At 38.8% G+C, this 13,181-nt stretch overlaps 1 protein-coding gene across 5 annotated transcripts in view; it reads left to right on the forward strand.

Moving 5' to 3' along the window:
* Window positions 1–13,181, forward strand: part of DENND2C (DENN domain containing 2C) — an 87,202-nt gene that overhangs the window by 58,014 nt on the left and 16,007 nt on the right. For all 5 annotated transcript variants that reach the window (XM_065906543.1, XM_065906577.1, XM_065906569.1 and 2 more), the window contains exons 7-14: window positions 3,236–3,280; window positions 5,441–5,628; window positions 8,753–8,862; window positions 10,463–10,532; window positions 11,064–11,141; window positions 11,739–11,879; window positions 12,345–12,493; window positions 12,957–13,134. In XM_065906543.1, the coding sequence (XP_065762615.1) occupies window positions 3,236–3,280; window positions 5,441–5,628; window positions 8,753–8,862; window positions 10,463–10,532; window positions 11,064–11,141; window positions 11,739–11,879; window positions 12,345–12,493; window positions 12,957–13,134 (959 nt within the window). The remainder of the gene's footprint in view (window positions 1–3,235; window positions 3,281–5,440; window positions 5,629–8,752; window positions 8,863–10,462; window positions 10,533–11,063; window positions 11,142–11,738; window positions 11,880–12,344; window positions 12,494–12,956; window positions 13,135–13,181) is intronic.

Below are 13,181 nucleotides of genomic sequence, written 5' to 3' on the forward strand. Positions count from 1 at the left end.
ATCCTGATTTTACAGAGTAAGAAGCTGAGCGAGAAGAGGAAGCATCTATTTGAATCAAGGAACATGACACCACAAAGTCTTATTCTTCTTTATCACTAACAGTTACTCAGTTTTTCCCATAAGTCTTGATTTTTAGCAGTTTCACTATCTCCTCTCTAGATGTTTTCATATATCCAGTAAAGATATGGTCAAATGCTCTTTATTTGTATAATTCAAAAAGAGATACAAAAAACAAAACAAAAAAAAAGAGATACAGAAGATGAAAAGTAATGCTAGATATTCTGCTGGATCTTTTCAGATACATTATGATTGTCATTTCTAAATAACTGTATATAGCAAATGTTATTGTTTTTATAGATAAGGAAATAAATTATAAATTGCAAATTATATGAAATATCAAGGACAAATTCTTAGAAAAGATTGTCAGTTTTCCCAGATTAACAGCAATCTGTTGATAAGTATATTCACCAGATATGCTACTCTAGGTAGATTATCAGTGATCTGTTATTTGTATGCTTTATGGATTAGGAAGATTTTAGTAAAGTTGACTCTAAGAAAAGTTTTTGAAGCGTCAAATCCTTTTTTTCACTGTCTTTATTGAAAAAAACAAAAAATCAACAGCATGAACTGCCAACTTGAAACACATACACACGAAAGGGGGAGTCCCGACAAGTTTATTTCTTTTGCATGGCTCAGAGGAAATGTGCATTTACCCAATCTCTGTGACCAACTTCTTCAGTGGACAGGAGGAATTTCTCTCATGCTTGAGGACTCTGGCTCAGTAGTCACAGTTCTCAGGTTTTTGTTTTCCTCCTTAAGCTTTTGTCTGTGTATCAACAATGCCTCGTAGAACCAGATAATTTTTTTTACTTACTCTGCCAGTACATGCTAGGTTTTACTGAATCTATTCCAGCCTAAACATTTCTTAACTCTCATTTCTCAAGTATCACAAAATGATTTACTGCCCTTCTTCAAAAGTGAAATTTTGTGTGTTGAAGTCACTTATCAAAAAGGGACAACCTAGTACTTTTTTGATCCTTATAGATTCTCAATATTGGCTTATAAACCCCTTAACCTTCAATCCACGTCTTGGAATGCAGGTCACCAAAACCCAGAGGTGAATATGTTAAAGCCATATAAATGATCTTTTCTAAGGTCTTTGCCAGGTAAATTACCTTTCCTCCCTTCTCATTTTCTCCTTCTTTTCTTTTCTTTTTTTCCCAGACACCTCACAGGCTTCCAAGAGGTGCCTGGTGCCAAGGATATAGATAGGGTTCAGTAACTCGCAGTGTTTATTCTTACTTATTGATCAATAGGAAGAGCCCCACTATACTTTGTGCCATTGTAGTTAGTTTGAAGTTATAGAACCTAGATAGTACACAATATTTAGTTAGCTACCTTTTCTGTAACATCTCTTGTGTACTTTTCATGCCTATCTTATGGAGAGACAGTATTTTTTTATCTTCTCTTCTCCCTTATTACAAAACTAAAATGAGCACAACAAGAAATTGCAATAATATAGAATAAGAGAAAATGGAAAGCCGATGTTTCCAGAATTCCGTGCTACTACTCCCAGAAAATTTTATCTACATGCAAATGTTTTTTCTCCCCACATAGCTTTATACTATGTCTTGCTTTTTTTTTTAAAAAAAAAGTATAATCAATATATTTTGGAGCTCTTTCAGTATCAACACACAGAGATCCACATATGTACACTGCATTTCTTTGTATAAATGTAAAAGAATTTTATTTAGCTGTTTCTAACATTTTATTTAACCTGTGGATAATTAAGGTTTATAAATAGATATAGGTTTTTTTATCTTCAAACAATGCTGTGATGTACATTTTTTACTTATATATATTTTTGTATATTGGTTAGAATATATCTATAGAATGAGTTCTTAGCAGTGGACTTAATCAAATACTTTAAAGAATGCATAAATTAATATTTTTATAACTGCTACCGAATTGTGTCATAAATAGATTGTAACAGCTTACATTTCTATGAGCAACTTTTGAAAATGATATTTTCCTCACTATCTTAGTTAATACTGTGTTTTATTAGAGATTTTTTTTACCAGTATCATGGTTGAAAAGTATATCTTACTTGTTTTAATTTACATTTTTTAATTATTAATTTGGACAGTTATGTTTATCAAGATTTATCGGTCTTTTTCTATAAATTGCCTATTCCTACCCTTTTATTCATCTTTTGTTGTGCTGTGTTTTTCCATATTCATTTATGACAACTATTTGAATATTAAGAAGACAGTTAGTCTGGTGTCTACAAGGTATACTACAAATATTTTTCCAGGTTATTTGCCTTTTGAATTTACTAATAATTTTTTGTTAGATTAGAAATTTTACATTTTTATACAATCAGACTTACATACATTTTTCATTTATAACTCCTAGTCCTCATTTTTCCTGATACTGAAAACTTTACCCCTTTCTTTACATATTAAAATTTCGCTTTAACTTTTTAGATTTAATTTAGAAATTTTTCATTCTCTTATTTACAATGTTTTATGTTTTGGTTTCTTTGTTGTTGTTTTATAAATTGACAATACACCTAGTATTGTACAGAATATTCCCTTCTGAAAGCAAAGCCCCTTAGCCCCAAAATGCTTAAAAGTCCAATTGTGGAAAATAAAAGCAGTTCAAAGCCATCTGAGTACTGTAAGAATTTAGAGTAAAGTTCAGTTTAGTTTGGCCTTCGAGGTGGCTTAGAAGCATCTTAAAAGAGGTGGAATGTTACTTCATAAACTCATTTGGTAATCTTTCTTAACTTCACATTTTCTTGTTAATCTAAACTCATAGTTTGTTCCATGTTGAGACTTTTGGTTAGCCAGGTTGATGCTTCTACCTGTGATTCTTTATTTGGGAATCAAAAGACAAATATGTCTACATTCTATGAATGTAGAAATAGAATCTCCTCTAACCAAGACTTCCTGCAGCTAGTTTGGACTGCTGTTAAATTCTAGATTTACAGGTTCGAGGGGAGTTAAGGAGGGAAATGGGTGTGGGAAGAAGGTGGAAAGTAGTTTCTTCTCTGAGCCTTTTATTCTTTTTACAACTGTCCTGCCCTGATACAGCTAAGTGGTTTGGAGAAAGTGAGCCTCCTTATTATTCCTTGCTCTTAAGTCCCCAGGTCTGTGGAACTTTTACGTTATTCTCTTCCTCATGTTCCTCCTGCTGTTGTTGGACAATACAAATGGAAACTCTTTTTTTTCAGGTGAACCCAGTGGATACGAAAGTGATGCTGAGTATCTACCAAAGAGTGAGTGAGTCAGTGGTGCTGCTCCCTTTCGCGTGATGATCCTGGTTTTAGGTGGAGTGGCACCTACCTTTGTGATGAAGCATGTGTTTTCTACACCAAGTTTCACTTTGTCGGTGATTTCTTCATTATAAGATCCTGTTGAGATTTAGGGAACTAAACAATACACTGTCAGATGTTGTGACAGCATTAAAAATCTCCCATAGTTGAGAATGGATACATGTGTATATGTATGGCTGAGTCCCTTTGCTGTTAACTGTCATAACATTGCTAATTAGCTATCCACCAATACAAAATAAAAAGTTTGAAAACTCTCCCATGGTGGTGTGAGGCAAACCTATATATTTCTTAAGATGGAATGTTGTGAGGGGAGCGGCAGAGCTGCGTGTTCAGACACATATGCAGCCATTTCCCAGCAGCCAAAACAGAGCATGTGAGTCATCCTCTGAGACAAAAATATCTGATTTTTTTCATAGTCACTCAAGTGTAATTCTTTAAGTGTCTTAGCTACCTCTGACATTGAGATAGGCAACACTGATATGTTTCTTTTTCATAGGCATTTATATTCTAAATTACTGTGCCATTTACTTTCAGTTAAGAGTATAAACTATTCCATGCATTTTTGGTTGTACTTGTTCAAGTACTCAAAGGCTCTGTATCCTGCATCTAGTGGATTTTCACAGCAAATTATTTCGTTTCTGTTTAACTGAGGCATGGAAAAAGTAGGAGACATGAATTATCAAAGCCAAGAACAGGGCAATTCCAAGTCTGATATTCTGACTTTATGATTAATAATCATGTGCTCCTACCAGTAGCTTCAGTTGCTTCAGGTGTGATTCAGTAGCCTGATTTAAGGTGAAACTTAAGTCATCATCAAGTTCAACTTGGATGTGTAAAGATGACTAACTTAGTGCTGTTGCTACTGAGAATCAGGCCCTAAAATTTTCTTGATCTGAGCTAAGCCCTTTGGAGTAAGAAGGCTTGCCTGGAGCACCTTTTCAAGTGTTCTTAATATTTTGATCCACATCATAACTTCTTTGGGGCAGAATGCATCACATCTCGAAAGAAAAGCAAAACAATTAGAGGGTGAGTCTTTCAGTCATTGGCTTAGAATGCTGCTGCTGCTAAATCACTTCAGTCATGTCCGACTCTGTGCAACCCTGTAGACGGCAGCCCACCAGGCTCCCCAGTCCCTGAGATTCTCCAGGCAAGAACACTGGAGTGGGTTGCCATTTCCTTCTCCAGTGCATGAAAGTGAAAAGTGAAAGTGAAGTCGCTCAGTTGTGTCCAACTCTTAGCAATCCCATGAACTGCAGCCTACCAGGCTCCTCCATCCATGGGATTTTCCAGGCAAGAGTACTGGAGTGGGTTGCCATTGCCTTCTCCGGCTTAGAATGACACATAAGCAAATCTCTGGGATGCTTAGATTATTTCTTCTGCAAGTACTGCGTCCCCCCTAGTGGAGACTATCCCAAATTATCCAGAATTTATAGCAATGAGAATAAAGGATAAATGTTATCCACTTTTGAGTGGGATTGCTCACACTTTAAATAGTACGCGTCTATAAATTCTTTTGAGAAATAATCTGCTAATGAATATCTCCTTATTCTTCATTTTTTCCTCTTGTGTTTAGCACCATTTATTGATATATGTTCATCATTCATAATACATGCCAAACAGAGAAGGGAAAACAACAGCTTGTTTCATGTGAGAATAGTTTTGTTTTAATTTTATAAAAATTGCCTCTTTATGTACTTACCTTCTATAGGACTCAGCTATTTTATCAGATCTTTTCCCCCACCTGTGATTTCATGGTCTCAGCAGTGGCATCTGTGGTCTGGCCAGTGCTTTTACCTGACCTTGGCCGTGTGTTCTGGTGTCATGCCGTGAAAGAGGGGATAACGCAGAGTATGTGTTGGGACATGCCAGGTATCAGCTGGGACACAGAGCATCAGTCCCACTGCAGAGCCCCCAGGGGCCTGTGAGAATCTGCACGTGTCCTCCACGCGTGTCACAGCCCTAGCAAGCGTCTGGGTGGCAGACATTAGTCAACGTTCATAACAGCAACTGAGTGAAGATTAGCCCCACATGGGTCATAACCCCTGGGTGCTACGGGGAAGATAGGGCTACAAAGGAAGACAATGCTCCCTGATCTCATCGCAGGTCGCCACAAGCGCATAGCACAACTGCAGCAGTCTTCCAAGAGGAATCCGCACTACCAGACTTTAGAGCGGGATCTGATTGAATTACAGGAGCAGCAGCTCTTTGAACTTTTTGTGGTCGTGTCTCTACAGAAGAAGCCGTCAGAAGGAAGCTACGTTCCCCAGGTCATACAACAATTCCCTAGCAAGGTAGGTGCACAGAGGCCTTGAGGCATCCAGGAGTGGATGGCATTCCTGTGTCTGTGTATTTATCCCTCTCCTCCTGTTTACTGTGGTCTCCATCAGCTTTTATTAACGCTGTACTTCTGTAAGACATGGATCTGATGATATCTTGTCATTATTCAAGTTGGGTTTTTATTTTTTGCTCTACTGCTTACTAAGTGACCTTTAGCAAGTTCAGTTCAGTTCAGTTCAGTCGCTCAGTCGTGTCTGACTCTTTGCAACCCCATGAATCGCAGCACACCAGGCCTCCCTATCCATCACCAACTCCTGGAGTTAACTCAAACTCAAGTTACAAGCCTCAGGTTTCTCCTTCTTAATGAGAGCGAGTGAATGAGTGAAAGTTGCTCAGTCATGTGTGACTCTGACCCCACGGATTGTAGCCCACCAGGCTCCTTTGTCCATGGAATTCTCCAGGCAAGAATACTGAAGTGGGTTGCCATGCCCTCCTCCAGGGATCTTCCCGACCCAGGGATTGAACTCAGGTCTCCTGCATTGCAGGCAGATTCTTTACCCTCTAAGCTACCAGGGAAGCCCCATTCTTTTTTTTCTTTTTTTTTTTTTTCATTTATTTTTATTAGTTGGAGGCTAATTAGTTCACAATATTGTAGTGGTTTTTGCCATACATTGACATGAATCAGCCATGGATTTACATGTATTCCCCATCCCGATCCCCCCTCCCGCCTCCCTCCCCACCCCATCCCTCTGGGTCTTCCCAGTTCACCAGCCCCGAGCACTTGTCTCATGCATCCAACCTGAGGAAGCCCCATTCTTAATGAGGGGAATGATAAATGTGGCAGAATAAGGTAGCAGTTCAGAGCACGGACTCTGAGCCAACTGTCTGCAATTGCCACTTATTAACTCTGTGACTTAGAGCAGTTAAACTGGTCTGCGTCTTGTTTTCTTCATTGGTGAAGGAGGAGTAATCATAACAGTGTCTACCCCATATGGTGAGGATTAAATGAGCTCACTATATAATAATTAATATAAGGCACCTAGAACAGTGTCTAGCATATAGTAGCACAATATAATGTTATTCCGTATTAGTGAGGATTTAATGAGATAATGTATGTAACCTGCTTAATGCAGCTTCTGGCTCATAGTAAGCATGTGATAAATGGTTACTATTATTAACAGTATTATTTCCTTTACTCTGCCTTGTCCACAAAATCATTCATTCATTTATTTCATCAGTATTTCATAAATACCTACTATTTGCCATGATTACATGCTGAGAACACAACTAAAATAGATCCTCTTGGTCCCTGCCCTCACAGAGCTTACAGAATAGACCCTAAATGTGGCCCTGAGCTTTGTGACTGTAAAAACAAAGAGCATGATCGTTACATCAGGACTTACAAACTGATGACCTCTGAGCTTATTGAGCCCACAGGTGTGTTTTGGGGGGTTTGCTGTAATATAGTAATAAAATAATAATAAAGTTTTTGTTGTCAGTTTTTTGTTTAAAAGTCAAATTTCACGTAGAAATCTGTATTGTGGCTTTTTCCTGAGAAACTAGAAAGACTGCCGGCACTCAGCCCACATTCCTAAGTGGCATGAATTGGCTGAAGCTGAGTAAGGAGCAGGACTGACTTCGTGGGTATGTGACCAGTGTAGTCACAAAAGGCCTCTCTCCCCTAGAAGGGCCCTGCTCCACAGGAAACTCTCAATTTATATTTGAATTTGTGTTTTGTAAGTGAGGAGTGAGGTCTGATGAGACAGTGGGGCGTGTGCCAAGGTCTTAAAGCCTGAGTTCATGCATGGTCTCACCTGCTTCCTCCCCAAAATGGGTTCTCTAGTTGTCCTCACTCCTGCTTCTTGGGTCCCCAGGTCCTGTCAGGCTTCCCCCTTTCCAGCCTCACTCATTGGCTGCTGCCACCCTCTGCGGCATGCGTGGGGAGAGTCAGGATCAGGCAAGCATTAACCCCGCAGTGTCTTAAGCAACGCATGGTCTTGCTTAATGCCTTAATGCAGTGTCTTAATGCCCTGCCCTGGGCATTGCTACTCCTATTCAATAGGTGGTCTAGAGGGGCAAGCCTTTTCATCACCCCCAATCCAAGTACTGAGCATGTGCCTGTGTGGAGGCTACAGCCCCTTGAAGGTCGCCCAACTGCTATGGGTTGAGTGGCGGGCTCATGGAAAGGGAGTTACCCCGGCTCAACTTCTCCACCCCTAGTTAGGACACAGGGTTTGAGTCCTGCGCCTGGCCCAAGGGGAAACCCCGCAGCTGGTGGGTCAGTTGTGCACCAGACTATGGGCCAGGGTCCCTGAGCACCTGTGAATGTCCACACTTATCCCCAAGATCCTTGTGCCTGAGGGAGCATGCCTCTGAATACAAAATCAAAAACCCTGTTTCGTTTTAGAAATTAAAAGATAGGTCATTGATATTAGTTATATGAAGGCAATATGGTAATTAGACTTATCTGCTTATTTTTGATCTAATTTTTAAATGTCTTTTGACTTAACTAGATTTAGACTATTCTTTAAAGTATAATACCAAACTTGCACAAAAGGGTCTTCCGTGCTTGAATTTTACAGGAAGTCGCAAACCCATAATTAGGTAGCAAAGATTACATGCTAAGGGAAATGATTATATGTGGAGTGGATTCTAAAAATACTATTTTTTCTAAGTAACAGTCATCTGACTTTTCAAAACATCTTGGATTATTGATCAGAGAGTATCTTGAACTGACTAGGTTTTTGCTATCAATATATTATAAAATAGATTTTCATTTATTTTATATTCCATGATTCACAAAAATATTCTGACTAGTATGTGAATACTTGAACTAAGATTCTTTCTCTAGATACGAAATTGTTTTCAATAATTTCTCTCTTACATCAGATTATAGGATCTCCTCAAGTACCCTCTCTATATAAAAACAGAATTCTTTTTACTTAGAAACTGTTCCTTAGAAATTTTCAGTGATTAAGAGTCTTGGCCCTCCTGTTTTATTAAAGTGCACAAAACCACTCTGAGATAACTACCTTGACTTATTAGATACCTCTTTTCCTGAGAACAGGCTCAGTTTTTTATTTCTGCACTCCACTTACATAGAATATTAGTCACTTCCAGTGTTATTTTTTTTTTCAGGGTGATCATGGCTTTAAGCAATCCAGAGACACTGAAGAGAGGCTCAAAGTTATCCCCAAATTTTGTTTTCCTGATTCAAAGGACTGGGTGCCAACCTCAGAACTCAAGAGGTAAATAGACTACTTTATCTGATTTCTGTTTGTTGAAACTGCAAAAGTAGAATCAGAATGTTTGAGGAACAGATAGAACCAGTAGTAAAGCTATGTGTACTCTGTGGTAGGGAAGGAAGAAACAGAATTAGGACATTTCCTATGTGGGGCTCCCAAAAGAAAAGCACAGTGTCAATGGGAAAACAAGTTTGAAAGTCTCTTCAATTTGCCAATTCTGCAGGAAAATCGTTCCACTTTATATACAATCAGAAATGCCACCAAGTGGACATGAAACAAATACTGAACTTAAGAACTCAGAAACAGAAACAAAACTCAGCAGTGTCAGCATCTTGTATCTCCCCCAAATTGTTAGAAAAAGCTATAACCCAGACTGTATGTTCCCCTATCAAACTTGTACAAAAAGGAGGCTGGAATTTGGAAGGTGTAAGTATATTGGAAAGGAATTATAAGAAATTTCTTCCCAGTATCTAGAGGAAATTACTATTTTCAATTAATAAGACATCATCATCTCATATCCTGCTTGTAAATAGATGACTGCTGCTTTCAAAACTGGAATTACTGGTCGTGTATTTAGGCTGAAAAGCGTGATTATGTGAACCATGTCACATGCTGATGACCTGCTGGAAGACAGCCTCCGCTGTTGCCCAAGTGGCTGTGCCCTGCCACGCCGCGTTGCCTCCAGACTAAGCTGCTGCGTCTCACAGCCAGTTTAGCCTGATCGCCACTCTCATCTCTGAGCCATCAATCCTGATGCTTTTGTGCTGTCAGTTGCGCTGCTGACCACATAGGCAGCTTCTTTCATATGGACCTGGCTGCTCCATGGTTGGCTTTTCCCTCTCCCCAGGAGTTATGTATGTGTGTTCATTCTAAAATATATGGAAAATACAGAGGAATAAATAAAAAGCAAAAATTAGAAGTCACTGGCATTCTGGTTTACTCAGATAATCACTGTAAGTGTTTTGAGATGTTCCCTTCCAATCTTTATTCTTGGCCATATATAAACATATGTATATAATGTTGTTCAGATTTGAATTCCTTTTGATTGTTAATGAATTTATTTCTTGGGCCTCTCTAGGTCTTCATTTTGTGAGTTACCTATGCATTTTATCTTTTGCCTATGTTTCTAATGAGGAGATAACGATTTTCCTATTAATTTTTATATATTAAGGATAAAATCTTTTGGCTATCACTGTTCCATATGATCTCTCAAAACTAAGTAGAAGAATTTGGAAAGGAAGAATAGCTTATTAAAATCCTTTTTAGTTTACCTATGTGTTTGGCTAAGCTGAACATTCAGCAAAAGGCAAATAGACTTGATTAATAGCTGACCAGATAAATAAGAAAGTGACAGGAGGCAGTGGCTTCAACAGCTCATCTGATACCTGTTCTCTCACTCCAGTGCAAAGCAAGATGTTCTCAAGGGCTGGACCTTTGAGAATTTGAGAGTTTTCCCTCAGGAAGAACATGACTTGCAATAAATATATCGAGGCTTCCTCTTACATCACAAAATGGCTGCTGTGAGACACTAATTCTTAATTGCTTGTTCCAAGGAATGTCATAAGTAGTTGTTTGGATCTTAAACTATTGACTATTTTTTCAGTGAAACCTTCTCCTTTGTCTTAACTGGTGAAGATGGGAGCCGGTGGTTTGGTTACTGTAAGAAACTGTTGGTAAGTACCAGACCTATGCTCCAGGCAGCTTTGGTCGAAAAACAATAGAGTCAGACTGGGAACTTCAGAAGCATGATCTCTAGATGAGTCTGGGGACCACTCATTGATCTGTGTATTACAAAGAAACTATGTTAGCTTTAAATAGTAAGAGCAGGGTGGAGGTTAGCCACAGAGTGTTTCAAAATAGAAAGGGTATGGATTTATGTTATTTGTTTGTCTGTAATAGATGGTGAAAGCACTGACATTGTAGCTGAAGTCAGTCTGCTTATGTTTGAGGAATGGAGTACAAAGAGCAAGTTGAGGGAGCTCTGAATTACTTTCTTCTTGCTTAGATGCCTTCATTAAGCTGGAATAAGTCATACCTTTTTTTTTTTTTTTTTTTTTTAGCATTTTTCCATCTTTCAGTGTTCATTGAGAATGAGACCTTTGATTCCTACTCTATACTAAGGAGTATTAAGAGGTATTAATAGTCCAAATTAGTAAAGACTTGTGTTACTTAATTTTTGCTTTGTTGTTATTGTTGTTGTTTAGCCAGAAGGCAAAGGAAAGCGACTCCCTGAGGTGTACTGCATGGTCAGTCGCCTAGGCTGCTTCAACCTTTTTTCAAAGGTAAGTGGAGAATGGGTGCTCTGAAAGGTGGTGTCCTTTCTAGCTCTGAGTATGTCTTTGTTTCTGATGACTTCACTAGGCAATGTTAAGTGGCATAGACTTAACATTCTACTTTAGAAAGGGTTTTCCATCAGTAGATTCCAACTACAGGTTTGAAGACTTAAACTTAGATCCCTAAACCACATGATGTTGCCCTATAATTCTCATTTTGGTTTGCTAAACCTTGCTGCTTAAAGCGGAACTTCGCCTGAAGTTTATCTTGTCTCATGTCTTTCCCAGACACCCAACTGCAGGATATTATTTTGTTACCTTCTTTGCCCCTTCCTTGGTGATATAAAAAGGGGCTCCTTTTTAAAATTAAATTGATTTATTTTAATAACTTTTCTTAGAGATTTAAAGATACCTCCAAGAGAAAGAAGACCTTTAATGAACTTTTATTAAAGGTGGCAGAAGCTTATCTGTCTTAAAATCTGGTGATTGTATTATTTTCAACTTTGTGCACCCAATTTTTCAGTTCCTTTAATAGGATTCTTTTCTGTTTTTGAACTGAGTCCTTAATTAAAAAAAAAAAAAAAAGGATATGTTTTGTGTATGTAGATTCTGGACGAAGTAGAGAAAAGAAGAGAAATGTCTCCAGCTTTGGTTTACCCCTTCATGCGAAGTGTCATGGAAGCTCCTTTCCCAGCTCCTGGACGCACCATCACAGTGAAGAGCTACCTCCCTGGGGCTGGAGATGGTGTAAGTTAGTTAATTTTGAGGAGACTCGCTAGCTGCCAAAAAGCAGTCCTTATGCTAGTGGACCTTACGTGATAGAAACCTTTCTCCTTTTCATAAATTGCAGAGAGTGTGTTGCAGTCACATAAGTACTAGAGAAACATCCAGTTCATCTGTGAGATTGTTGATCCTAGATGCAAGAACCAGAGATTTCTCTACCATTCATAGACTGAACCACTCATAAATTGACCTGCATGAGGTCAATTTCAATATGATAAATGTTGTCCGGTGGGATGAAAGGTTTCACCAGAAATTTATGGCATGAAACTAAAGCATAAAGTCTTGAGATCAGTGTAGGCTGCTTCACAAACTCTGCAGCAGCCCCTCTCTCTCGAATTTAATCTGTAAAAGAGTGACAGGGTCCATTAGTATTGTCATTAGGGATCTTTTCCCACCTCAGCTCCCCTGATTGAGATGTTTGCATTTCAGTCCATTGAACTGTGCCGGCCACTGGACTCGAGACTGGAACATGTTGATTTTGAGTGTCTCTTTAAGTGCCTCAGTGTGTGCCATCTCATTCGAGTCTGTGCCTCTCTCCTTTTGGAGCGGAGGGTAATCTTTGTCGCCAACAGCCTAAGGTGAGAAATAAGTAAGATATGTCACTTCAGACTGGGGGTTTACTTGTTCTTAGTGTTTTAGAATTTGGCCATATTAAAAAAAACGTTTAAAAAAAAAAAAGTTTAGGTAGGATCTCAATTACTTAATGCTGTAGTGACATGGGTAATCCAAAAGCTATTTGCGTTCACCTATACCAGTTTCTTTTGAGGGCTGCAATTAATTTACCTTCAAAATGTGTTCTGTTGAAACTTGTTAAAAATTGGTATCGCTTCTCTGAGTATACACTAGTTTTTAGCAATATAAGTTGTGGGAAACAACTGGATTGAGATGAATGATCTCAGAAAACTAAGTTAAAAATTTAAATAGGATGTTAATGTGTAACCACAGAATTGTTAACCTGCGATCACTGGCATCAGTTTGTCATCCTGTATTCACATCTGACGTGCCCACCATGTGTTGCTGTTTGCTTTCTCCTCTGGCTAGCACCCTGTCACAATGTGGTCATGCAGCGGTTGCCACACTGTATCCGTTCACCTGGCAGCACACCTACATCCCGGTCCTGCCAGCATCTATGATTGACATTGTGTGCTCACCTACTCCATTCCTTATTGGAATCCTGTCTTGCTCCTTACCACAGCTCCAGGACCTACCCATTGAAGAGGTAATATGGGAGAATTAGTACCCGTGAAAAAGATTGGCGCACTGGCA

The sequence above is a fragment of the Muntiacus reevesi genome, chromosome 1 (genome assembly GCF_963930625.1).
Source record: "Muntiacus reevesi chromosome 1, mMunRee1.1, whole genome shotgun sequence".
NCBI lineage: Eukaryota > Metazoa > Chordata > Mammalia > Artiodactyla > Cervidae > Muntiacus > Muntiacus reevesi.